Source organism: Panthera onca, chromosome B3 (genome assembly GCF_046562875.1).
Source record: "Panthera onca isolate mPanOnc1 chromosome B3, mPanOnc1 haplotype 2, whole genome shotgun sequence".
Taxonomy (NCBI): Eukaryota; Metazoa; Chordata; class Mammalia; order Carnivora; family Felidae; genus Panthera; species Panthera onca.
In genome coordinates this window covers 58,371,259-58,398,340 of record NC_138344.1, presented here as the reverse complement: position 1 = coordinate 58,398,340, position 27,082 = coordinate 58,371,259, and the positions used below count along the sequence as shown (strand labels likewise).

Genomic DNA, 27,082 nt, shown 5'->3' with positions numbered 1-27,082 from the left:
GTTTCAGTATTCTGCCCCAGATTGGGGTAGGCACTGGCAGAAGCAGCTACTCAACCAGCCAGGTAACCTAGGCTGGTGCAGACAGTCCTCTGAACTTGCCAGTATCTGCTGAATAAAGGAACCGGCCCAAGGCCAAGTGCTCTAGATGGAGATTCCTTTCCCAGCTCAGGGGCACCCTTCCTGACAAAGGGCCTCTTAGGGTGGCTAGTGTGAGATTTCTGAAGCCTGATCAGGAAGGGCAGAGAGAGAAGGGGTAGGAGTTCTGGAGAAGGTGTGTGGGGCACGAAGTAGGGATATGTGTGGCAGGACAGAGCAGGAACCTACAGGGAGCCAGAGTTTGCCTGGCTTGCTCCAGGACCTCTGCTACTCCCAGCCCTTCTCTGAACAACAGGAGTTGAGCACCTGTGCCTACGTGGGTCTTCCAGGTAAAGAGATGAAAGCAAGATGGATGCTGAGTACATCACCCGAAGTCTCTGAGCCTGTTTTCTCATCTGCAAAGTGACTGAATACCCTCCAAGTGTAAAGATAGGGCAGCCCTCTATGATGGAATTTCTAAAGCAGTGCCCAACTTCAAGTAAGCCTTTCAATTGTCTCCCCAGAATTCTTAACATTTGTCAGGTCACATACCCTCGATTTCGATAAAATGGCCATGGGATTAGGAAAGCCGAAATCCCATGACTCTTACTTCATTTGGAAGGTTTAGGTTCTGAAAGGAGAGGCTCTCATAGTGCGCTCCCACAGCAGCGGATGTTTGTTAAGCCCCATTGGGCAGCTTCTGTTCATCTCGACCTTGGAAGCAGGAGGGCGGGCCTGGGGTGGGCTGACCTCAGCTTCGACCCGCGGCCCAGTGGGTATTCTCGGGGGTCTGGGCCTACGGGCCTTGGCCATTCTAGCTACGGGCAGGGGCTGGGGCGTCGCCAGGGCGTGGGCGGGTGTGGCCTGGCGCCCACGGCACGCGGCACAGCCAGCAGGGGGCGCGCGCGGACGGCCCTGCCGGGCTCCTCCGCGAGCCCGAAACCCCAGTCCGAAGACAGATCCGGTCCCAGGCCTGCAGGCTGCAAGTCTCCCAGGGGCCGGACTTACAGGGAATGGGGGAGGCGCGGCAGGCCCCGCTTCCTCTGGAAAGAAAACGCAGCCGGCCGCGCCAGCTTTCCCGCCTCCGCGGGTGCGCGGCTTCCGCGTGGCAGAGCCGCCAGCTCCCCCCGCCTGGCGCGCTGCCTCTTTGTCTCTCCGCGGCTCCCCTCCTCCCAGACGAATGGCTGTTGGCAGGAAATTGGAAGCGATCTTGGGGAGCCGCGATCGTCGGCGCGGCGGGGAGGGGCGCCGCGCAGCCTGCCGGCTCCGGGTGCCCCCAGCCCGGGCGGGGGATGTTTTGACATCTAGTCAAAGAAGGAACTTGATGCTTCTAAAGTGCTTTTCACAGCCGGCCTGTGTCTGCTCCGGAGCTGATTTATAAACAGAATTGCGCTCGCTTCGCCTCTTCCCTCCCCCTGCAGTCCGGGGAGCGGCGCTGGAGGCGCGGACGCGGCTGTGCCTGGCAGGACTGGGTTTATTTATTGCATCTGGCCGAGAGCCGGGGCGGCTCGGGGACTGCGCAAGTTCCCTCCATCCCGAGCCCTCCCCCTCTTTTCCCTACCTTCAATGCTATCGCCACCCTAGGGGTCTTCCTTCCCCAAGCCCCTCACCAGACTCTGGACGGAGCCCGCCGGTGGTGTGGGGGTGGAGGCGGAGAGATGGCCAGGGCGCCCCGCAGGACCGCGTCCTGCCCCACCCCGCATTGACCCAGGGGGAAGGAGGTGGTGGGGAAGGGGTGGGGGGGGGGGTCGCCATCTGTGCCCTAAGGGCGAAAATGGCGGGGAGCTGCAGATCTTAGACTCCTCAGGACACCAGCGGATCTGAAGTCCCCTTCCTCCAGGGGCTATCCTTTCTCCCCAGGGATTCCTCTGTCCTCAGCTCCGACAACCTTTTTACTCCAAGGCCCCAGTAGGGCTTCCCCTTTAGAATAAATTAAGGAATCTCCAGCTTCCACTCGATCTCAGGGAGAAGGGAAGAAAGGTTTGACAGAACTTGTCCCTGGGAAGGACCACAGCCCTCAGCCAGGGGATGGGCACAGGGCTGGGTTCAGATTTGTCACAGTGCCCGCCCTCACATCTACAGAGTCCGAATGGCCACAGGGTAGAGCAGGGACATGTGCTCGGCCCCCTTAATGGGCAGCTTGCGGCTGGCGTAGTGGTGCACGATTTCAGGGACGCTGCTGAAGGGCGGGCTGTTCTGGCCCAGCACGTACTTGTGTTCCTTGGTCCGGGACAGCTTCATGTGCATGAAGCCCTGACTGCTCCTGGGAAGAGGAGAGGAGACCCTGGTGAGTAGGGGTCCTCTCCAGTCCCCATCCCCTCTTCTCCCCTCGTCCTGCAGCAAATGTGGCTGTTCCAAACCAGCTGTGTGCAGAGGTGACTAGGGAAGGTGGAGGTCAGTCCAGAAAAACAGGGAGGAGGCAGAGGGGATTTTGTGAGCAGGTAACATGAGGCACTGGCTTTGTGTTGAGGGCATCGGGTGTGCCAAGAATGTGTGTGTAAGTGAGTGTACAGGGCATGTGCAAGTGGAAACTGGAGCGACTGCTCTCCCCACCAAAAACCCTGGGACCCAGGCACGGGTGTCCTGCTGCCTATTTAGCCAGGACTGGTTTACCTTCCCCATCCCTGAGCTGTGGAGGAGGATACCTGTGGGGGGCTCCTAGTGACTCACGTGGAGACACAAACATCCTTGGCAGGACAGCGTGTGGACAGATGTGACAACCAAAAGTGAATCTTGGTTGAGGCTCTCGCTCTCTCTCTCTCTCTCTCTCGAAGAAACCAGGGGATGGAGTGAGCTGCTCTGGAAGTCCCTCCCAAATCCAGGAATGCTCAACTGCCTTGTCCTGGGGATAGCCCTTTACCCTCCTGATAACTGGCCTTGAGCCAAGCCCCCAAGCTCCTCTATCCCTTCAGCCTGGGATGACATCATCAGTAAGGCTGCAGCTCCATTCCCTCCCTCAGAGAGGAACCGCTCCACTGCCTCTCTCATCTCCCTGACATAATCCAGGAAATCAACATTAGTGCCTGGCCCTGCCCACAAGACAAGGGCCCTGCTGCTCAGAGCTCTGGCCAGCTCCCAGCGGTCCGGACACCCTCAGCCTTAGAGAGAGAGCATGGGGGTGGGGCCCCAGTAAGAACATTTGCCTAAGCCACCACAGGCTTGGTCCACAGGCAAGGGGTAAGCAATGCTTAGGGGAGCCCTGAAGCCTGAATACTTGTCTCTCCTGGCCAGAGCCTACTTGGGGACAAGTACAAGGCTCAGAAGCTAGTATGGGAGGTAGGGTTGGTGGGACTGGTGAGGGTGGACCCTCATATTGAAGTAAGGCTGGCAAACCTCCTTTCCTTCCCCTGCCTGGGTACAAAGAGGGCTCTGACTGGACCCATTTCACTGGGCCCACAAGTGAATGAGTGGGGGAGAGGAAAGTGGGTGACTGAAGGGAGGAAAGGATGGGGGGGGGGCGGATAAAACAGGCCTTTATCACCCACCCTCCCAATCTACCCCCTCCCCCGCCACACCCCAGGATACAGTGCTCTAAAGCCTGCCAGGGGCCCTAGGCTGGGCGTATATGGGGGCAGGAGCATCCTTCTTCTGTAAGCCTGAGATAGTGACTGAAGCTGACAGTGATTACACGGGCCCTGTGTAAAGGAGCTAAGGGCCTGAGGAAAACGTACAGCCCCTGGGGGCGGTAGAGAAGGGAGGCAGTGAGTAGTCTTCCCATCTGCCCTATGCATGGCCCAGGCCCAAGGCTGTGGGCAGCAGCTTGGGCCCTGCCTTCCCTCACCCTCTCACAGTTTGAGGCCAGCCCCCTACCCACAGTCCACTTGGGATAATCACCTCTCCCCAAAACTGCATTATATCTTCTCCTTGAGGGACAGATCTGGCCCAAAAGGGCTACTAAGTGGCAACAAACATTCATCTGAATAACAGACCTCCTGGGGCAAAGTCCCAAGGGTCTGTTACGACATAGTGGAGCCCTTGCCCAACCCTCTGGAGCCTGGGTGGGACTAGCTGGGCCGCAGGGCCAGGGCTGACATGGCTTTTGGAGGAAGCTGTTTAATTACCAGTGAAAGCCCTTCCATTACAGAGAGTAGAGAAACCATAATTGTATTTCAGAGAAGCCATTTATATGTAAACGAGGCTCTGGCAGCCAGCAGTCGGTGGGGCCAGATCAGCCTGAGCTGAAGTGGCATCCAGGCCTGCCTCCCCCTTTTGCTCCCCAGGCTGAGGCAGAGCCCAGCTCTGCTCTAGGAGCCAGACCTTTGAGGTCTCTCCCCCAGACCTGGACTATACCACACTGAATGAGGGGGTGGAGCTATGCAATGAAATAGTGTGGTTCTTGTAGCGGACTCAGCTGGGTTCAAATCCTGTTTTTGGCACTTGATTACCTAGCAGCCTTGAGCAAGTCACACGCCTCTTTGTATTTATTTCTGTCTACAAAAAAGAGATTGATCTTGCAGGTTGGTAGTTGGTTTGGAGAGGGTGTATATGCTGCTAGGCACAGAGTAGATGCTCTATGAAACTTAACTATTAAAGCAATACACATTCCTAGTATTATATAAATCAAATTTTTGACAGATGAACATTATCTAAATGCTCCTTTGACTTTATGATAATTTGCAGATTCCCAGAGTATGAGAGTTTCAAGAAACCTAAATCCATCAATGCATTTTGCAAAGAGAGAAACCAAGGCCCAGAGAGGCTCCATGATTTGCCTAGGGTCACATAGCTAGTTTTATTAAGCCCAAGAATAAAATTCAGGTTATTTGACTATATTCTGGCATTTTCCCCATAATCTTTTAGTTGAAGTTGAATAATTATCCTCAAATGTAACTGTGTAGTGGTCCCAAATCTCTGTATATATTTGCTTGAAGAGGGAGTATACATGTACTCTAATGCCCCCAGGAAATGTGGTAGGATGTGGTACAGATGTCCCAGTAGTGATGGCAGGATGTGAATGGACACAGGATTCTGAAAGGCTGCCATGCGGAGTGCAGGCTCTACCAGGCACTACTCCTGGGTGCCAAAGGGAGGACTGGTCACTCTGCCAGGAAGGCCTGGGAGGCCAATGCTGGCCTGTGTATATCCTCTCCCTAGAAGGAAGGCTGATGGGAGGGGAGGGCCCTGCCTCCTCCTCCTCTTCCAGGATCCTTTAAAACTCAGTTATCAGCCACTGGCACCCAGACCTCCTGCCCACTTCTTCAGAGTGAACAATAGCTTTGTGTCCACTGCTCTACCCTCCTCCCAGGACCCAGCCTCCACCTCACCCTATAGACTCCCTCAGACACACTTCCCCTCTCCCTGCTTGTCCTTCAAGAACATCTTGGGCTTCCATTAAAAAAGATGATGGTGATAATTTATTTAGCACTTGGCACCATGTTAAGTGTCTTCCATATATTATTTCATTTGATCCTTCTCCATAAGGTAGATGTTATTATTTCCCCATTTTATAATTAAGGAAACTGAGGCTCAGAGAGGTTAAGAGGATTCCAGGCTACACGGCTAGTAAGTGGCTGAACCTTTGTGAGCTGGACACTAGCTTGGCTGTTTCCTCTAATGGACTCTGAGCTACTTGAGATTTGGGGCTGAGCCTCAGACTGCTCCAGATCCCCAGGGCTTGGCCCAGAGTCAGCAAATGTTCATGGGGATGGAATTCTCCCCAGGATAGTTGGGCATGGGGGAATGTTGGGAGTCTTCTATCCTGCGGGTTGTCTTCCCATGGAGTCCCCTGGTGCCATCCTGACAGGCTAATCCTGCCTAAAGCTGCTAGTTGGCCCACCCCTACTCACTTGAGGGACAGGGAGAAATCATTCTTGCTGGTCTCACTGTTGCGCACCAGGTAGCTGGCCTCTTTGCACAGGCGGAGCAGGTTCTCGGCATCTGTTCGACTGATGGCCCCGTGGTACCAGCTGAGGATGAGAGAGAGGAAGGGGGGCATCTCTGCTGGGTCCCTCGCCGTCCAGGCCCACCCATTCTGGGTGTCCCCTGCAGGCAAGCTGGTGGCAGGAGGGGAAGGGAGGGGGAGAGAGTCCCCAGCTGGACACAGACACTCACACCTGGTTTTCCAGAGGCAGTGCTGGGTCTGTCCACTCCCCCAGGGGGCTGCTGGGTTCCACGTTTAGGGGCTTGGCTGACTTGGGGTTCCCTGCAGAGAGTCGGGGAGGTAGCCGCCCCTTCTCCTCCCGGCCGGGTGACAGGCAGCTCTTCTCAGATCCTTCAAATTGGGCTGTGGGGAATATACCAATCATAGTCTCTGAGAACCCTAGACATAGGGCCTTATAGAGTAACCAGTGCACAACCCCCATTTTCTGCCCAAAGGGGTCAAAGGAATGTTCTGAAAGGGCAAGATCTGCTCCTGGGCCTGACTGGCTCTAGGGATAGAATCCTGGATCCACTCCCCAGTTGGGATGGGGCTCAGCCCTCCTATGCCACATGGGGCCTGCCAGTCCCCATGCTGTGGCAGGAGAGGGGAGAGGAGCAACATGAGAAACCACTTAAACTTCTCCCTCTGGAGCAGCTGCCTGCCTTCCCCTATTCTATTCCCCCTCCGGTGGCTTCAGTGCTGATAATATTGTTTCGTTCTCCTCCTCAGAGTTCATTACCGTTCTCCAAATCACCCTGCCAAGCCATTCTGTAGAAATGACTTATCGATTTGAGAACAATTATCTGATTCCCCTTGGTGCCATCCTGACAGGCTAATCCTGCCCAAAGCCGCCAGCCAGCCCGCCCCTCCCCCGCCCTGAAGGCTGCTGCCCACAGGCTCCCTGCCCCCACCCAGAGAAACCCAGCTGAGGCGGCTCTGTCCTCCCAGACCAGGGCAGGCCTGACCACTGAGCCAGCACAAGGGAGGACTGAAGTCAGTGGGCCACAAAAGGCACAGGCACACACGCACAGGCGACAGAGACCCTCCTTCATTCTGTATTTACAAAATACTCCTCACACTCAGGCACAAATACAAACGGGTGCTCACACACACCCTTGGCTGCCCATTCGGTACAAAACTAAACACAGATGAAGTGTTCAGTGCTTCCTTTCTACCTATTTGGACTTTTTCTCTCCTTGTAGCACTTTTAAGCCCTTACAGTCTGTCACCAGATGCAAGGATCAGACCATTCCCTTACTCTAAGGAGTCAGACACTTCCTGTGCTAGCATCACCCCCACCTCAAGAATTACTTGCATTGCTCATGGATCAGGGAAGGAGTCAGGCAAAATCCTATACAGAAAAGTGAATTTAAAATGGTGGATTTCTGTGGCATGGTGAGGAAGATACTCGGAAATATCTCCTTTAGGAGACACCTTCCCCACACCTTTGGGAGGAATGAGGAATGTGTACTTTGTCCCTTCTTTAGTCCTCCAGGACATGGGGGATTCTTCCTGGGTTCTTCAGACCCTGCCCCACTTCAGCTCCTGCAACCCACGCCACAGGGCCTGAAGGGTGAGAGGACATGTCACCCTGGCCAGAAGCCCCCACAGGACCCACCGCTGCCGTCCTCCAGGCTGGGCTCAGGGAGGGGTGAGGCTGGACCGGAGATGTCCCTGTCCCCATCAGGCAGGGAGGGGCTGCTGTCCAGCTGTCCCACCGGTGGAGGCCAAGGTAGGTCTTTGATGACCTTAATGTCAACTGGAGCCAGTAGCAGCAGGGAGAAAAGACACAGACAGGGACAGAGACAGAGAGAGAGACAGAAAGAGGCAGAGGTTCAGACACCAAAACCCAGAGCCAGGACACAGGATAGCCTAGAAAGGAGGGTTGGAGCAGAGGCAGGGGTGCTTCTGAGGGGGGAACAGGACTCTCAGAGGGTTGAGTGGAGCCACAGCACCCACACTCGGCTAGCTTAGTCAAAGGGTGGGAGGCACAGGTAGCAAACAGCAGGAAGCAGAGTCTTGCCCTGCCAGCCGTGTGGGTCCCCTTCATTTGAACTCTCACAGGCCTCCAGGGCCCAAAGGGACCAGGAAAGGAGGAAAAGAGGAACAAGGAGCTGCCCACACCTCCCAGCACCACACCCAGGTTCCCACAGCCTCCTGACACCCTCAGACCTGCCTCCCTTCCTCCTTTTCCCCACAGCCTGGGAACTCATGAGCAGCAGGACCAAGACAGCCCAGCTCCAGGCTGTCAGGAATACTCAGATGTGGGGGCAGATATTTATTGAAAGTTACCCCCCACACCCTCAATCCTGAGCCTTGACAATTAGAAGGGTGATGCCACTGGCGGCTGCAGGACTGCTAACGAGGTTTCCTAATGACGAGCATAGATTTTCCCATTAAGCAATCCAAACAGTATTGATTCTCCAAGGAGACTTCTGGAGATAAACGGGCCATCCTCAATGGTGCACGCTTTACAGGAAACAAATTAGAAACCTGTGGTTTCCCAGTCTGGCTGCCAGGGTGGGGAGGACCCAGAGGATAGCTGAGTCCAGCTCCAGGATGAGCCCCTTGCCCAAGGAAGGGTAAGGGGGACATGAAAGTGGGAATGAAGTCTCATGGCATTTAAATCCTTTACATTCTCCCTGAATCAAGGATCCTGGGGCTAAAGCTCTCTCCAGGCTCCCCAGGCTGTAGCGCCACCCACTCAGACCACCAACACACCTACCCCCCGTGTTGGACTCCAGGCCTGGGATAGGCACTAGGGTGCTTGGTACAGGAGACACCTAATCTTCATTCGGCAAAGGGGATCTCTCATAGCCTCCCTCGCCCTATGGGTTCCTGCTTCTCAGATGTCCCCCTGGAGCCTATACACCCCTGGTCTGGCACAGCTTGCTACTGGGAGACTCAGCTCTCTAATTCAGGGCTGGTATCTCTAAAGATTACACACACAGCTGTTCTCATTGTCTAGAGTGTTAAACGCCTTCTTTTGTTAAGTGTAAGTATTTAATATATGCCACAAGTTTTATCATTTTGTTTGGAATTTCTTTATTTTAAAACATACCCATGGGGCACCTGGGTGGCTCTGTTGGTTGAGCGTCCAACTCTTGATTTTGGCTCGGGTCATGATTGCACGGTTTGTGAAATCGAGCCCTGCGTTGGGTTCTGTGCTGACAGTGTGGAGCCTGCTTGGGATTCTCTCTCTCTCTCTCTCTCTCTCTCTCTCTCTCTCTCTCTCTCCTTTCTCTGCACTCCCCTGCTCGTGCATTTTTGTCTCTCAAAATAAATCAACTTAGAAAAATAACAAAAAAATAAATAAAACGTACCCAGTCTCTCAAAAAACAGAAGTGGCCTAAGCCTCCTGGCCTCCAAGAGATGGTGATGTAGGGAGACACCTTCATCTTTCCCCCATGCCCATTCCCTGACCCTGCACACGGTGCTGCAACCACACTGCCCAATTCACCAATCTCTGTGGTGCAGACTCAACTACACTTCCCCTGAGCCTAGCTCCTGGGCCTCCTCCAGCCCCTGGGGTCCACTCCTCCCACTCCCCTGAACCTGGAGAGTTGTTTAGAGGCCCCAGCAGACCCACTCTCTCCACCCAGGGCTTACCTGCAAAGGCTTTGGAAATCCGCTCCTTCTTCCATTCCCAGGGCTGGTCATACTCCTCAGGGGGCCTCTCATCATCCTCTGGCAGACGGGACTCCCGGGGCCAGGAGGTCCCCTCACCCTCTGGGGTGGTCCCCTCCTCCTCTGGCTCATAGGGCGTGTCATACAGAGGCAGGGGCTGAGCTGCTGTCTCCTTGGAGCTCCGGATCTCTGCCAGGGCAAGGCAGGAGGGGAGGTGTGAGAACAGCCCCCACTGCCTGGCTCAGCTCCTTTGGCAGTGCCCCTCAGCATCACACCATGCCTCCTGCAGAGGAGATGCCATTGGCTCTAGGGGCCCAGTGGCCACACATCCAGGGTCCCTTGCCCTCAAAACACCTCTGGGGTTCCAAAAGCATGGGATCCAATGGAGGCAGGGGCAGAGAAGCACCAGTGTGAAGGACAGGAAAAAAGATATTTTGATGGCCAGCAAGGGCTTGGGAAATGAGGCTGACACAGTTAGGAAACTGAAGCAGGGTCCTCTCCTAATCCACCTCCTCTTGGCTACCCAGCTCCAATTCTTTCTTTGTGTCCCAAGTACTGTCACTGGACAATCAGAAAATCCTTCTTTGTTGCTCAGACACTGCTGATCACTTCCTCCTTGAAACTGTCTCTTTTGATAAGTCATTTTCATGGTTCTCCTCTCTGATCACCTGTTAGGTCTCTTTCCCTGGACCCTCTCTTGGTCTCTGTTCCCCAGAACCAGGTCTTCATCTCTTCCCGCCCTCACTCCTTGCCCTGTCTGTTTCATGGCAACCTACACACTTCCAGTTGCCATCAAGATTTTTCATTTCAGCATTTCAAACTCTCCTCTTTCCCCAGAAGTTCTTCTAGTCTGGTCTGTTCTGTGATTTTCTTTTTGGGATCACTGACCCCAGTGAAAACTGAATAAAAGCCATGGAGCTACTCCCCCAGAAAAATGTGCTCATTTTCACATCCAATACCAGGGCATTTGTGGGCCTCCTAGGGGTACTCACCTCTCTGACCTAAATAGGGTAGCCACCCTCCCACTCCCACTTTCCTCATTTCTGTCCACTACACTGCTCTCCACGGTCCTGGTCTTCCTTCATCTCTCTAAATCCCATGTGTTCACCACCAGTACCTGATGACCCTCGCCCCTGACTAGGGCGAACCTCTACTCTACAGGCTCACGTTTCCATGAGCTCCATGGAATAACACTGCTGACAGCTCCACCCCTCCCCCCTCTCCCAAGGAGGGGAGCAGCTTATCTGATCACCAGTGGATGCTCGCTCTCTTTCTCAGCTCTGCCTTCTGGTTCTTTCTCCTCCTGCCCCCGTGAAGGGGCCTATAGCTGTCCTGCATGGCACAAGCCTGAGCAAGCCCAAGCCCCATTTTAATTCTGTGAGGTATTAAGAAGCTCATTGTGGAGACAGAATTGAGTTGTGTTCTCCAGTCTACTTTATCAGGAATAAAGCTGACATTCTCATCTTCATCTGTTTCCTTAATCTTATTTCTCAATTATTTCCAAGCTCAGGAGAGGAGGAAAGTGGTGTTGTTGGTCCCTTAAAGCCTCAACAATTTCTACAACTACTAACTCATCTTTCTGATGCCCAGTTCTTCTAGTCTGTTCTGTACACCGAAGCCTCAGTAATCCCCTTACACGCCATATTTGTCCTATTTCTTTCTTGCTTAAGAATCCACAAGGGTTCCCCTCCTCTTCTGGAGCAAGTCCAAATGCCTCATTCCAGCCTTTGAAGCCCTTCACTGCCCCTCTTGGCCACTCTCATCTTGGCTCTCTGGTATGCCCAACACTAAAACTATCTGCTCTTGAACAAACCTTCCTTTCATCCTGCCTTGGGACCTTGGCTTGGCCTGACTCACCCCTGTTCTCCTCTCTGATCACCCCCATTCATTTCTTTCCCTGGATCGTCTCCTGACTTCTGCTCTGTTCCCCAGGGCCAGGTTTTATTCATTGCTCCCTGTGCCCATTTCTCGACATGCTTGCCCAGTCTCACGTGCATTGCATTTGCTTCTCTAGCCATGTGTTTCCAACTGCCATAAAGATGTTTCACGTCAACATCACATCATCTCAAACTCACTACCTTCCTTAAACCTAATGATTTTATTTTTGGGTTCCATGACCCCCAGCCCACACCATTATCTTTCCCTTCCTAACTATCCTAGTTCTATCTGTCTGACCTTTGGTGTGTAGCCTTCCCTACCGCTTCATGTATCAGGCATCACAAGTCACTGCTCCTTCTCCAAAGTGACTCTCTTGAAGGCAGTGGCCAAGGACCCAAGGGGGTCCATAGTGGACCCATGGTCCCCGAGGACCCAGTAAAGGGACCATAGGATCAGTCCTTAAACTTGTAGGTCCCAGGGCCTGTTGTACAAATACCCAGGCTTCAGGGAGCAATCCCCCACTCCTGACTCCATCACGCACCAGCCATCATCTTTTGGGCCTCATAGGGCTCCATGTAGCCATCATTTTCAGGGACCTTCTCTGGAGCTCCTGAAGCTCCTGCTGGGCCTTCAGCAGTCTCCTGAACGTCAAATGGGTCCGCATAGTCTTCTAGGATTGCCAACTGTGGGAAGACAGTGAGAAGAGCAGACTTCAGACATCTGAGAGACATCTCTGCTTCTCCCCAGATGCTATGTCCGTGGGAATGACTCCTGGGCAGAATGTCTTAGACACAGAGCCTGAGGCATCCAAGGGAAGGCTCTGAGCTTAGATGGGGACAAGCTTTGGATATTCCTTTGCAGGGCTCCCCTACTAGGCTGCCAACAGAGTGGGAGGTCTTTCTTTTCTGTTAATTTTGTGCTCCTGGGCCACTCCTTAGGTTAAATTGCCAGGATGAATCTCTGGGCCTTAAGGCCTGCCTCAGTCAGGGTCCAGGAAGGGCAACAGAGGTGTTCAACACCAGGTGGTTCAACAGAAGGAATTAAATCAGACAGCTGGTTACAAAGGTGGTGGGGGAATTCAAAGAACAAGCAGGGAGCAGCAGGTGACTCAGAGGACCACGGACTCATGGCTCATGCCTAGAAGTTCATTCCCAGATTCTGAACAAAGAAAAATTTGCTGACCATCGAGAAAAGAAAGGCTAAGTACTCACTTTATGGCACATTTCTGTTGGTTTATCCTCACAACATCCATCACAATGCCATGTGGGTATTATCATTCTCATTTTAAGGAAATGGAGGCTCAGGGCAGGTAGGGAACAACATGCCCAAGACCATTTCTCTTAAGTGGAGGAACCAGGATTGTGCAAAATTATGCTGCCAACCTGCCACCAGTGGGCAAGTTGGCCATCCTGGGAGAGAGGCCACTTTATAGGACAGCCCTGAGGAAAGCCAGGATTTGGGCTTTTCTGAAATCTCCTGGCTCCTGGAGGACAGGAACAGGAAAGGTGTTGCCTTGGCCCACCACATCCCACACTGCTCCTGTCTCCCCTACAAGTGGCTCATGACTACCCCTCTGTACCTGCTCCTAGTCAAGGCAGAGTGAACTGTAAGCCACACACCCTTAGTAAGAGCTCAAGGTGCTCAGGGCGGGGTGCAGCTGAGGACAATAGAGCCTTTCTCCAAGCTGGGCACAGGCTTCTGGAAGGGGGGAGGCTGAGGCGGGGACAGAGCCCAGCCCACCCAGGGCTGCCAGCACCTCAGGGGAAGAACTGCACACTGAGTTGACAGGCATTGACAAGAGGTGGCTCTGGGGCCTGCGGCACAAGGAGGGGCCAATCCTGCCTCTCCCCCATTCTTAGTGTAGGCTTTGGGTCTGGGCCAGACCAGGACTCTGGGAGCCAGTTGAGCAGGGATGCTGTGGGGTGACCCCCTGCCCTGGGTCAGTGGATCTAGGATCCTAGCAAGGCAGAGATGGAGAAAGGAAACTGCCTACTGCAGAGACCACTCCTGCATGTTTCTTGAGCCCTGTATGAGCCCTGTAGGGGTCTCTGAAGCACATCCCGAACAACTCCTACCATCTTTTCCTTCGGTTCCTCAGCTCCCACCTTGTTCTATCTTGTTCCACCCAAGCCCCCTAGCAACTTCACCTCCCTCAAATCTCTACCTGCGTCTGAGAAGACCACCATCTCAGGTCATCCCATCCCCACCACCATATCATCCACCTGCTTAGAGTTCTTTCCTGTTTCTGTCTCTCCAGCTGTAGCATCTGGCACACAGTAGGTACTAGAAGAATGTTTCTACTAGATCACTGCCTATCTCCCCATGGAGCCCTCTACCCCTAGTCCTCTTTCTTCCGTGAAGTAGAGACAAGAAATCCACTCCCACCCCAAGCTGCTTCCTCCTAGGCCAACTAGCACTCACAGCCCCACCCGCCTGACCAAAGGGGACTCTGGAGTTGGCAGTTGGCACCCAGCCTCATGCTTCTATGTGGCAGCTACTTAGTAACTGAATCAATGAACGTGTTATCCTTAAACCGTGTAATGCCCACAAGAAAAAGCCCAAAGTAGTGGCACCTGGGTGGCTCAGTCAGTTGAGCAGCCATCTTCGGCTCAGGTCATGATCTTGTAGTTCGTGGGTTCAAGCCCTGCATTGGGCTCTGTGCTGACAGCTCAGAGCCTAGAGCCTGCTTTGGATTCTGGGTCTCCCTCTTTCTCTGCCCCTCCCCTGCCCTATGCTCTCTCTTTCTCTCTCTCAAAATTAAATAATTATTAACGAGAAAAAAAAAAAAAGCCCAAAGTTAAAGGGATTTAAAGATTCTATTTTCCTCTTACCTTTCTCCCTACCCACCATGGATTACTTTGTTACCTGAAAGCTCTATGCTTTCTTACTTTCCCTCTGCCTGGATTAGATTATTTTCTTTCTTCAGAAAGCCTTTCCATTCTCCCTGCAGGTATGCTTAGGTGCCTCTGTGCTGGGCTATTATTGTGTCGTAAACACTTATTTTATCTCCTTCCTACAGACTGTGAGCTTCCTGAGGGTAGGAAACACGTTTACTCTAAATTCCCTGCGCCTGAAAGTATTTAGTAGATACTTGTTAAATTAGTTCACATAAAACAGGAAGAATGGACAAAGGAACCACTTTTCCTTGTTTATTAGGAAAAGAAAGGAATCACGAATCTGGTTGGGGAGGGGGGCATTGAATCCTGGGAAACTGCTCAGTGAGAAGTACCTGGCCAAGCCCAACAACCCCAACTTTACAGAGCACCCTAGCCCTTCCCTCCCAAGCCAGTGCCCTTCCCACTGGAATCCTGGCTGGTGCTCGAGCTGTGACCCCTCCCAGCCAGTGTGGGCCTCCCCAGTGCCAGCCCACGGTGCCTGTGGGCACCCAGGTGGCAGCTCTGTAGGCAGCTCAATGGCTCCTCTGTTCCATCCCTGACTCCACACCCTGCTCCAGGAAAACCTAGCCCCCCACCCTGGGCGGGTCACCCAGAGAAGCCACCCACAGGGCTGGGAGTCAGGAGCAGAGGCAGAAACTCCTGCTGGAAAGGTTGGCAAGATGGACACCCATCCTGGGCACAGAGGATCCCTGTCAGAGGCCAGGCCTGCCTTCCCAGTGGCTTCTAGATCATGTGCAGAGGCAAAACTGCTCAGCGGGGAAAAGCTGCCTCTGCAGGCTTCTGACACCTTTGCTCCACCATGATTTATTTTGTTTATAGGACCTTTACCTGACTCTGCTGTACTTACTATTGTATACCACATCCATCACAGGGCCTGGCACACGGTAGGTGCTCAATGCACATTTACTGGATGCTCGAAAGGCCTCCCTCTCCTCAGACTCTATCTTCTGGGGTGACACAGACTCTCAGATCCCCAATTGCCCCAACTCTGACCATTCTGACCAACCAGTAGCAGCTGTAGGAGCAGGCTGTCAGGAGAATCGACATTTGAAAGGGAATCCAAGCCTCTGATTCAAGGGCAGAGGTGAAAGAACTGGCAGGGAAGGTATCCAAAAACAGGGCTAATATTTCGGCAAACAGTGTGGTAGACAGAATGCTACTGAAATGCTGAAATACTTCCAAACTAGTAGGCAAGTAGCTGCTGCCCAAAGGGCCCCCTTTGCCTCCTGCCAACCAGATCCCCTCCCTCCTGCCATCCAGCAGGGTGCCTCCAGACCCAGCTCTTGTGCCTGTTCCAATTGGGCAGTGCCCCTCCCACAGCAGCTGTCATGCTTTCACTCTCCTTCCTGCCTAAGCCTCTCCTGAGGTGGCTGTTAGGCCCACCATCTGGCTTGACCTTCCGCTCTGCAGCTGGAGCTGGCTATGAGTTCCTGACCATGTCCATGGAGCTTGCGTGTCCAGGTGGAGCAAGGTGGGGGGGCATGTGTCACAGGATTTGGGCTCTGCAAGGTCCCCAAAGTCTACCACTGCCCCTTTTCCTCCATTTCTTGTTGACACTTAATGTCTGGGAGCCCCTGGTTTTTTACCTGTAGAATGGGGATGGTATTAGTTCCTATGTCAGAGGATTGGGAAGAGGAAAATGAATATAGAAATCCCTAGTTCAGAAGCTGGAATGGAGTCAGTGTTCAGCAAATGTTAGCCCTGATGATGATCTCTTATATTCAGACACTACAGCCCACAGCTTAGGTGCTTGGTGGGGTGCATGGCCTGCAGCAGTAGAGACACCCAGGTGTCCTGACTCTCAGTGCCTTGCTGCAGATTTTCCAGAGAATTTAGGAAATGTAGCATCTTCTCTCTGCTGCTTGTAGATTTAAAATACACTTTAGCATGGGAGTGCCTGTGGGGCCCAATCAGTTAAGCACCAGACTCTTGGTTTTGGCTCAGGTCACGATCTCACGCTTTCGTGGGTTCAAGCCCCGCATCAGGCCCTGCGCTGGCAGCACAGAACCTGCTTGGGATTCTCTCTCCCTCTCTGTCTACCCTTTCCCCGATCACTCTGTCTCTCCCAAATAAATAAATAAGACCTTAAAACTCATGACAGCTAATTTTGTTTAACTCAGCATTTCTTCAAAGTATTTAACTGTGAAGTCCTTTTTCCACTGAAAGTCTGTCAGTTTAGGAAAAGGTATACCATTTACCTTTCTCAAGATCAAACTTTTTGCACCCTCTGTTCCCACTTCTTGGAATAGCCCTTCCAGTTTTATCTGCCATGGAAACTCATTCACATGCAATGAATTTGTTATATCATCTTTTTCTAATTACAGAGAGATGCCATGCTTGTAAAACATTCAAATGTCACAGACATACAATCGATGTTGACAACATCTGTGGCCCTGGATTCGGTGGCAAGTGCTGGCCTTCAGCATTCAGGTAATGGCGAACTCAGCACAGAATGCACTCTTCATTCCTTCTCTGAGTCTCCTTCCCCTTGTTCATTAACAAATACTTAGTGAATGCTTCCTGTCTGCAGGGCTCCTCTCAGGTGCAAGGTCCCAGGGCCTGGCATTGGTAGCCAGTCTGTAGTCAGGCTGCCTGGTTGTGAACCTGGGCTCTCCTTACTAGCTGTGAAACCATGCAAGTGTGACTCAACATTGCTGTGCTTCAGTTTCCCTAGATAGAACCTGGGGATAATAACAGAATTTTCTCGTAAGGTCGTTGTAAGAATCAACTGGTCTAAAACGTATCAGCCGCTTCAAAATGGTACCAGGCACAAGGTAAGGACTCAGTAAATATCTGCCATTATATCATTAAGGACGAAAAGACCAAATATCTGGGTCCTCTAGGAGCTCACGGTGACAGCCACAAAGCAAGCTCCGAAACGAGTGTGGCACCTTGAGGTGCTGTGAAGACCCACGGCTAGGCATCAGGCAGCGTGCTGGGACTGGGCTCCACCTCTGCTTTCACATAACATCACAGTGGTTCTGTGGGGAGGGCAAATTGGAGAGGGCAGCAGCTACCCCTCCAAGCCCCAGGCCCCAGTCAGCTGCTCCCACCCATGGTCCACAGGGCCCCAGCTGTTCCCAGCTCCCAACAGGTGGAGTGCCATGGCTGACTGAGGTGTCACCGAGTCACTGGCCAAGCCAACAAGCTGCAGGTGTCTTCCCAAAGGAGTGTCACCATGTGAGGAGGCGACACTGGGAAGAGTGGATAGGCCTGCCATAAAATCCCAGGGTAGCTACAGGCCTCAGCAAACCAATGGCAGCACAGATGGGCAGCCCAGGCCCCAAAGGGTTAAGAGGTCTAACCAGTCTACAAAGGTCCCTTCACCTGGGCCCTTCTTTTCTCCCTCTGCCTCCATCAGAGGACATTTGCAACATAAGCAGATCAAACTCCAGCCTCTGTGGAACTCATAGAAGGAAAATTAAAGCAAATGAACTCCAAAAAGGCAAGGACCAGGTAGATCTTCTAGGTGGTGAGTCCCTTTCAGCGCCCAGGCCAGTGTCACTTAATGATATACAGACCCTCAGTGAACACGGGCTAAAGCAGGGTCCTGCAGTAGCAGCCCCCACCTGCCTTCCTAACCCCAGGGCAGGGATGTCTTGCTTGACTTCAGACACCCTGAATGTCTCCTTCCCTTTCCTCATTCTACCTGTCTTTTCACTTGTTTACAAGTTTGGGCCTGGAGGATCAAAGTCCCTGTGGACACCATGTATAAGGTATACCTATTTTAAAAGTTCTTAATATTTTGGGTCCTAGGAACCCCTATGAGAATCTGGGAGAAAATTGCTCATGCACCCAAATATTTGCACACAATTTCTGGAAGGTTCATGAACCGCAGAAGCCCCTCCATGAGCTAAGAACAAGAGCCCTAGTTTCAACTCCTACAGGGTGCCTGTCTTATTGTTCACATCATCCCTTTCTCTGTCTCTCTGTCACACACACACACAATCTTGGCAGGATCAAGGCAAAGGACACACTGTGCAGATGGTCACAGGCAGCTCAAAGCTTCATCCAATCAGGGCCACTTTCCTATACCCATCCCCTTTTCCTAATTAGACCCGGTTTCTCCTGTTGCAGGTCTGAGAAAAGGGAACAAAGTAAGGAAGGCCCAGCTCTCTAACCCCTCTGACAGAGCATGGCCTGGAGGCCGGACAGGGCTGAGCACCATGAGGGAGTTCTTCCTATGGCCAGATGGCAAGGCCCTGCCTGCCTGCTTCAGGGTGCAGTTCCTGCTGCTCCCACACCTGCCCTGCCAGGCCTACCCAGATGGCCACCCTTGCCCCCTTGCCAAATGCAGCGGTGGGTCTCAGGGAGAGCCAGTAGCCAGAGCCCTGCATGGGGAGACATTACTGGTCCTAAGCCCCCTTGGCCTCTCAGGGTTCTGTCCAAATCCCCATTATTTCCTGCCCCCACATTCACTTCCCACAGGGCTCATTTCCCCCTCAATCTTCTCATCACAGAAGCATTTCCACCCATTTCATCAAACCTCACAACCCAGGCCCTCTCAGAGGGTTCTAACCCACCCAGCACCAACCACTGGGCTCCAGGAGGAGGAAAATGGACCAGCGCAAGGCACACCCTGGTCCATAGTCCCCATCTCACCTCAGGAAGGAACCCAAAAGCAACAAGCCAAGAAGGCCTGCATGGCTGAGAGGAGAGGAACAGAGAATAGGGCGAAAACAGCCTCACAGAACAGAAATTCCAGCTCAACAGGCAGGCGCACCATTTAGGGACAGCAACTCTGTGTGAGCTCTGCAGGTCTATGTGAACACTTGGGTTTAGGATAAGGAGTTCAGGTACCTAGCCTGGACTCTTCCTAAGGTAAGACTCTAGGATCCCCCAAAGTCTGCTCCTAGATGAGTGGAGCTGCTCTCTCTCAATGGTGGGAAGCTCCAGGTCAGGGCCTACAGAGCAATGTCCCTGCCCCTGAGCCAGCTTGGATGGCACCCTGAATCCCTCTCATCACACCCACTAAAGAAACCACAGATTGTCTGGCTCCTGGGAGATCCTGCTGGATTTCATTCCTGTCCCTGCAGTTGACAAAGGAGTCAGACACCTCTTGGCCCCTAAGGTCTGAATAGCCCACAGATCATAGAGCTGACCCAGGTTGAGGCATGAATGCCCTCAGTGAGAGGCTATGGGTCTCCACATTGTTGTGTGGATGCAGCCCCTTCTTTGGGGGTCTCTGTGGGGGGAATGAACAAAAGGGAGCTATAGTCAAGGGAGTCTCTGACCTTCAGGTCACCCTAGCAATGGACAGTTACCATTCAATGGACATATTTCATTCACTCTTCCCCCTTTTTTAAACATCTATTTACTTTTGAGAGACAGAGAGAGACAGAGTGCGAGTCAGGGAGGGGCAGAGAGGGAGACACAGAATCTGAAGCAGTCTCCATGTTCTGAGCTGTCAGAACAGACCCTGACAAGGGACTCAAACCCACAAACCACGAGATCATGACCTGAGCCAAGGTCGGCTGCTTACCTGACTGAGCCAACCAGGCTCCCTTCATTCACCCTTTTTTATGCCAAGCGTATGTCAGGCACTTGGGAGATATAGATATGAGGAGGACACCGTCCTTGTCCTAGAGGAGCCCCTGGCTTGGGACGCAGCCTGTTAGGACATTCCAAGACATTGCAGAGAGGAAGGCCGGGAACAACTAAGGCCCACGTGCCAATGGATGGTGGTCAGGGAGGAAACTAACTGGTCAATAGTAATAACAAGGCCTAATGCTCCCTCTGCCTCACTGCCACCACCACCATCACATCACCCAATAGAAGGGGACAAGGAAGGAGCGGAGCCAAAGGACATGTGATGAAAGCACAGCCTTCTTCTGCAGGCTAAGGATCCTGGCCCAGGATGGGCAGTCATGCCCCATGGCAGGAACTAGGGGAAAAATAATTCACATTCCTGAGGCTTCTGCTGTGACCCTGACACATCTATCTTATCCAGGGAATCAGGCAGAATGTCGCTCTCTCCACTGAAAGCCTTGACATTGGAGCCAATAGATTGAGACAGCAACTTTGCTCTCCAATCAAATAAAACTGTGTTCTCTGCTAAGGGATTAAATCCTAGAGCTGAGCTCCCATGGATGTGTGAGGAGGGGACAACAAAGCCAGGGCAGCCCAGAGTCACTGTCATGGAATTTAGAGCTACAGAGCCCTGGGGATGGCTTTCAAGCTATCAAGGAGGGATAAGGCCAAAATGGGGTAAGATAGGGGATGGCTTCTCCACCGAGGGCTTCTGACGCAGAGTGGATGTTCTCTAGAACAGTGAATGCCCAGCTCTCCTTTCATCCCATGCCTGCAGGTCCACTAAAGGCTCTAGCCTCCCTCAGAATGGACCTAGGAAAGGGGAGGCGAGGAGGGGAGAAGTGGGATCCGCTGTTCATCCCCTTCTGGGCCACAAGTTCTAAGCACTGATTGTCCCCATACCTGGGGGGGACAAGGGAAGGAGTGCAGGAGTGGGCCTGCCTGGCTGGACCTCAGTGGTCAGTATCCTCGGTGAAGAGCTACATACTGCCTGTTCGGCTTCCTGAGAACAACAGTCCACCTGGCTCCAGTACCATCGGGTAAGGCAAAGGCCAGCTCTTGCTCTATCCACAGGGAGAACCCCCAGCCCTCACCTTCCTGGGGCTTTCAGCACCTGCAAGGATGCTTGGGCTCCCGGAGGAGGAGGAATGGAGCTTTGTGTGGCTTCTGCCCTGGGGGGTGGGGGGGAGGGTCAGAGATCAAAGGGCAGGGAGCTGCTGCTCCTGGAGGGCAGAAAGGCCATAAACTGGTGAAGGGGCTGGGGAGTGGTGTGCGCAAATCCAGTTAGAAAAAACCTAGCTGATTAGGTCCCCGGGCGAGGGGGGTAGGTGGGGGGACTGAGATGAGGAGAGCAGAGCCCGAGATGAAGAGGGTCACTAGTCCTGCGCGGTAACAGGGACAGAAGCAGAGTTTGGGGCGCCCGTCCCAGATTAGTCGGTCGAGAATTTGAACAAAGGTGGGTGAAGGCTCCAAGCCCCCGGGTCAAGGATTCAGATCGTGTCTGCCAGGAACTGTGACACTGAGGGGCCCAGCCCCGGCCAGGCCACCTTTGTCCCTCTTTAAAGCCCCAGACCTCCTACCACCTCTCTTCTCGGCCACCCTCGCCCGGCGCAGCACTCACCCTGTCGCTGCTGGCGGGGGGTCCAGAGATCCGCTCCTCGGGAGGGGGCGCTGGGGGGCCAGGGGTCTCAACCCGAATAAGGCGGTGGGGAGGCGAGCCGTGGCGCGGGGGCGGCGTGGGGCCGGGGACGGCGGGGGTGGCTGGGGCAGCAGCGGAGCTGGACGGCCCCCCAGAGTACGGGTCTTCGAAGTCGCGCTCCCTCTGCAGCCGGTAGGCGGCCAGGATGTCCGGGGGTGGCGCAGGGGGCGCGGCCGGGGAGGGTGCGGGGGGACGGTAGTCCGGCTCCGGGGGCGCCGGCTTGCCCCCACCTCCGCCGCCGCCCCCTCCGCGGAAGCCCAGGTGCTCCCGGAGCCACTTGGCCACTCCGCCACTGCCGCCCCCTCCTGGGCCGGCTCCCGCTCCCCCGGCGCCTCGGCGCGACCCCCCCGGGCCGCTCCCCGAGCTCCCCTGCGCCCGCTGCCCCGGGCCGGAGCCCGCGGGAGGAGCTCCGCTCAGTAACATGGGGCCAACCAGACTAAGCGAGGGGAGCTTGGTGGCCGGGCGGGGGGCGGGGGCCGGAGCGGGGCGGGGGCGGAGCTCCGCCGGGCGGCGGGAGGGGGCGGGGCTCCTCAGTAACAAGGGAGGGGCGGGGTTCCGTTCGCTCTCGGGGTCGACCCCCCCCACGCCCCTCGCCAGGGAGGAGAAGAGGGGGTGCGGGTTTCCAGCCGGTGTGGACGCACGAGAAGTAAGTGGGCGACCCCAGGGCAGGGGATGCGAATCCTGGACTGAAGGTGAAACCTCCACGTGTCCCCACACGTGCCCCTGTGGGGGCGCACCTGTCTCCATCTGTTCCCCCTCCCCAGCTCCCAGCTCACGAGCGGCGTCTCACACTCCTGGGGTCCTGGCCCTTGGACGCCTCCCGTCCCTCTCCTCCCTTCCCCCAAGGCCTCCTAACTGGAAAATATCCCAGGAGGAAAAGCTAGGGAGGGCGAGAGAAGGGGCTGTTCCATAAGATGTGTCTTTAACAACCGCCTCTCTTCTGTGTACCATGGGAGCCCCACCTACCTCCTCCCATCCGAATGCTCCCACTGCATTGCTTCCCAATCCAGGCAGACACATCTCACATCATAGATAATCAGCTCCCTAGTGACACCCATTTCTCCCGTGTCGTTTCCACACACGCCTTCGTCACATGCAAACAGCTCTCACACAAACGTCTCCCATCCACGGGTGCACCAGCTTGGAGCAGGCCCACTCGGCCCTGACGGCCTCACGCGTACACACGCAGAAATCCCTTCAATCAAATCCCGGGTTTCATTGTCAATCAGATTAGTGACAGAATAGAAACAGACAAGTCAATAAATCAAGTCTAGAAACAGTTCCAATGTTGTCTATCACAAACCCCTTATCCTCTGGAGGCTCGGATGCTCAAGCGATAGGCATTTTTGTTTTAGAAATAAAGCCAGTTTCTGCACAGAAATAATGTAGCCCTGAAGCCAACACCAATATTTGCTTTTGGTTCTGCTGGGAAGGTAGCAGCTTCACCTCATCATCATCCCCCCCCCCCCCCCCCCCCCCCCCCCCCCCCCCCGCCCCGGCACTGCCTCAGTCTCTCTCTCACCCTTGGGCTTACATCTGCCATGTGAGGGAGCAAAGAGCCACATGAGGCCCCAAAGGGAAGGGGGCTCAAAGGTGGGGTAGTAGAAAAGGATGTGATGGCAAACCTGCGAGTCCCCTCGGAATCCCAGGACCCAGGTCTGGAAATATTTGTTGGCTTTCTGCTTTGTGCATATTCTGGTTGGCATTATAGGACAGTGCTTCTCAAACTTTAATGTGAACGTGAAACACCTAGGGAACTTGATAAACTGCAGTTTCTGATTCTGCAGGTCTAGCTGGGGTGGGGTCCTAGACTGTAGTTTTAACAGGCTCACTGGTTATCCAGATGCTGCTGGTCTCCACACCCCACCCCCAAACATACACACACTTGGCTGTGGGGGACACTGACTAAGGAGTCCAATAGTTGTGGGCTCTAGCCAGATTTCTGGGCAAGATACTCAGTGCAACTGATCCTCATTTTCCTTGTATCTGCAAAGGGCATAATTGTGTGAGGATTAGGGAGATGATGGATAATGCACATTCTCTAAAACCTGTAAAAAAATGCTTACAATGGTAGGTGTCACATGAAGGCCCATATGTTTAAAAAGTATGGAGTTAACCTGCTGACAGCTCAGGGGAATGGAATCAATCAAGTTTACACAGAAGATACAGCCTTCTTGGGGGAGGTAGACCTGAGCTGGGTAGGATTTGGACAGATGAAGCAAAAGAGTGAAAGGTCACTCTAAGCTACAAGGTCAGCATGAGCTGAGCAAAGGCGATGGGGTAGGAAGCAGCATAAGAGAGAGGATTCTTGGTGGTGAAGAACGCGAATAAATGCTAGATGAGGAGGGGAGAGGATATGATAAAGGTAGCCTTTAAATGATAATTTTAAAACTACCTTTTGTGCACTTTGCAGTTCCTGTTGTTTTAATTGATCTGTTAATGCACTTTCTTCCCTCACCAGGGTACGGACTCCTGGAAGCAGGCTGTTGAGCACCTCGTGGAAGCCGAGGAACTTGCTATGAACCAAGGATATGGAGGTGAGGTCATCACAGCAAGGCTCTCTGAGACTTGGGTGAGGTTTGCCAGATTCAAAGTCTTGCATTTTAAGCATTACACCATAAAATCAGGAGTCTGTAGGGGAGCAGGGTACTCTCATCATTTAGTGCAGAGCCTGTCATGTGGCAGGAGCTTAACAAATGTTGAAATGAATAAAGATAATTTCTCTTGTTCTTATTTTTATATAGCTATAATTGTGGTATACACAATTTTATGTCCTTATTTTTTTCACTTAACATTGCATAATTTCCCCATTTTTATTATGTAAGCTTTATTTTCTTCCATTTTTAAAAAATAATGTCAAACCTACAGACAAGTTCAAAGAAAGTACAGTGGAAATCTGTGTGCCCTTTCCCTAGATTCACTACTTTTTATCATTTTGCCATATTTACTCTATCCCTTTCTCTTCTTTCCTTAAATGTTTGATGCAATTTGCAAATATCATGACACTTTCGCTCTAAATAATTCAACACTCATTTCCTAAAAATAAAGAATTCTTCTAGAGGGCCATATGAACACATCCACAACAGTGTTGTCTATTATGCAGTCCATATTAAATTTTTCCCATTTTTCCCTCAAAATGTCTTTTACATATATATTTTTGTCCTGATTCAGGATTTAATCAGGACCCCTCCATTGCATTTGTTTGTTAAGTTTCTTTAATCTTTCGAAATCTTGAACAGGTCCCCATTTTATCGTTGCCACTTTGTTTTTCATGACATTGATCATTATGAAGTGTCAGGGCAGTTGTTATGCAGAATGTCCCACATTCTGGATCTTTCCATAGTTTATTAGATTCAGTCCAGACATTTTGGAAAAGACCACTACATAGAGGATGTTGTGTACTTCCCACTGTGTTACACTGGCAGGCCAGTAATGCACATTTGTCCCTTTATTGGTGATACTAGGCTAGATCACTTGGTTAACATGGAGTCCATCAGATCTTTCCTTTGCAATTTAAAGTAAGCTGTGGTGTGATAGCCTAAGATCTTTGATTATTTGCTCCCAATAATGTTTTACCTAGTGGTTTTTACTTCCATTGATGATCTCTGCTTGTATTTGTTATTACACTGAGGATTGCAAAAAATGGTGACTCTAACCCTGTCATTTCTTCTGCATTTATTATCTGGCATTCTTTTGTAAAGAAGAGCTGCTGTTGCTCCTATCTCTGTCTCTTTGTCTCTCTTTTTCTCTCTCTCATCTCCATCATCTCAAAAATTACCTATCTATCTATCTATCTATCTATCTATCTATCTATCCATCCAATGTGATATAATCCATTATCATTATTACTGTTATTACTTTTTTTTAACTTGTTTTATTTTTTATTTATTTTTTAAAATTTACATCCAAATTAGTTAGCATATAGTGCAACAATGATTTCAGGAGTAGATTCCTTAATGCCACTTACCCATTTAGCCCATCCCCCCTCCCACAACCCCTCCAGTAACCCTCAGTTCGTTCTCCATATTTAAGAGTCTCTTATGTTTTGTCCCCCTCCCTGTTTTTATATTATTTTTGTTTCCCTTCCCTTATGTTCATGTGTTTTGTCTCTTAAAGTCCTCATATGAGTGAAGTCATATGATTTTTGTCTTTCTCTGACTAATTTCACTTAGCATAATACCCTCCAGTCCCATCCACGTAGTTGCAAATGGCAAGATTTCATTCTTTTTGATTGCCGAGTAATACTCCATTGTATATATATATATCACATCTTCTTATCCATTCATCCATTGATGGACATTTGGGCTGTCTCCATACTTTGGCTATTGTTGATAGTGCTGCTATAAACATGAGGGTGCATGTGTCCCTTTGAAACAGCACACCTGTATCCCTTGGATAAATGCTTAGTAGTGCAATTGCTGGGTGGTAGGGTAGTTCTATTTTTAGTTTTTTGAGGAACCTCCATACTGTTTTCCAGAATGGCTGCACCAGCTTGCATTCTCACCGTTATTATTCTCTGATGCTCCAATTGTCTCAAATTTGGCCAACAGAAGCTCTTTAAAGAGGCTTCTGTGTCCTTTTGACTTGGTCCCCTCAATATTTAAGCAGTTAACTTGCTTTCTTACAGAAAATATTCTAGACTTACACTTCCCCTTCTGTAGACTTGTAATCAGTCATTTTTTAAAAAGGAACTTCATTCCTTTTAGTTGGAAATGGTATTTAAAAGCTGACTTAATACTTCATATATGTACTTTTGATACTTTAAAAATGACAATTCAATATATCATCAAATGAACATATTTTAGTTTAGTTCAATATTACCTTATTTGTTAGTCAGTCTATTTACACTCTCTTCCCTTCTAAATAACCCTGTAATAAACATCTTTATGCACATAACTTTTCCAAGTTTAGGATTATTTCCTTTAGTAAGTTTCCCAGAAATGGAATTATTGGGGCAAAGGTGTACTTTTCTTTTTCTGATTCTTGATAAACATTGCCTAGTTGCTCTCATGGAAGGTTTTTAAAATCAACAATGACTTCTAAGTGTCAAGCCCAATGATTTTATCTTATTCCTCTTTCTCCTTTGCAGCACCTGAATGTGCCGACCTCCATCCCTGAAACCTTCTTCTCCCAAACTTTCCTTAAATGACACTGTTATCATTCTCCTCCTTTCTTGCAGGCTATACCCTCTTCCTCCTTTAACCTCCTAAATTTGTGCCTGTCTCAAGGCCTGGTCCTTAGCCCTCACTTTTCTTAGTGGGTACTGAGTGGGGGGTGTCTTCCCTTCTGTTTGTCTGACCTTGGATGCCCAGTCCTCTCCGGAGCTCTGATCCCTTCTGGGTTTTGTCTTTTAAGACTGGTGCTTGCCTTTTGTCTCCAGCCTTGCCTCAGGCCCATCTCTGTACACAACTTGAGAGAACAAACATCTTAGTATGCTTAGATATGCACTCTGTTCTTTGAGATTCTAGATGTAGATGGAGTTTCATTTGGGCCAAGTTTTCTATTTGATATGAAAAT

General features: G+C 51.8%; 1 protein-coding gene across 10 annotated transcripts in view; it reads right to left on the bottom strand.

Moving 5' to 3' along the window:
* Positions 1-1,531: 1,531 nt before the first annotated feature.
* The window catches only part of SHF (Src homology 2 domain containing F), a 28,349-nt gene continuing 2,798 nt past the window's right edge, over positions 1,532-27,082 (bottom strand). The window contains exons 2-8 of one of the 10 annotated variants that reach the window (XM_060618666.3): positions 24,024-24,196; positions 11,982-12,123; positions 9,545-9,751; positions 7,554-7,694; positions 6,127-6,298; positions 5,862-5,981; positions 1,532-2,338 (exon numbers count right to left, since the gene is read on the bottom strand). In XM_060618666.3, the coding sequence (XP_060474649.1) occupies positions 2,152-2,338; positions 5,862-5,981; positions 6,127-6,298; positions 7,554-7,694; positions 9,545-9,751; positions 11,982-12,123; positions 24,024-24,176 (1,122 nt within the window). In that variant the 5' untranslated portion in view covers positions 24,177-24,196 and the 3' untranslated portion in view covers positions 1,532-2,151. Of the gene's footprint in view, positions 2,339-5,857; positions 6,069-6,126; positions 6,299-7,553; positions 7,695-9,544; positions 9,752-11,981; positions 12,124-14,271; positions 14,374-21,487; positions 22,443-22,531; positions 22,627-24,023; positions 24,197-27,082 lie in introns of those variants that run through there. The other 9 variants (XM_060618669.3, XM_060618660.3, XM_060618670.3 and 6 more) reach the window with 9 other exon arrangements.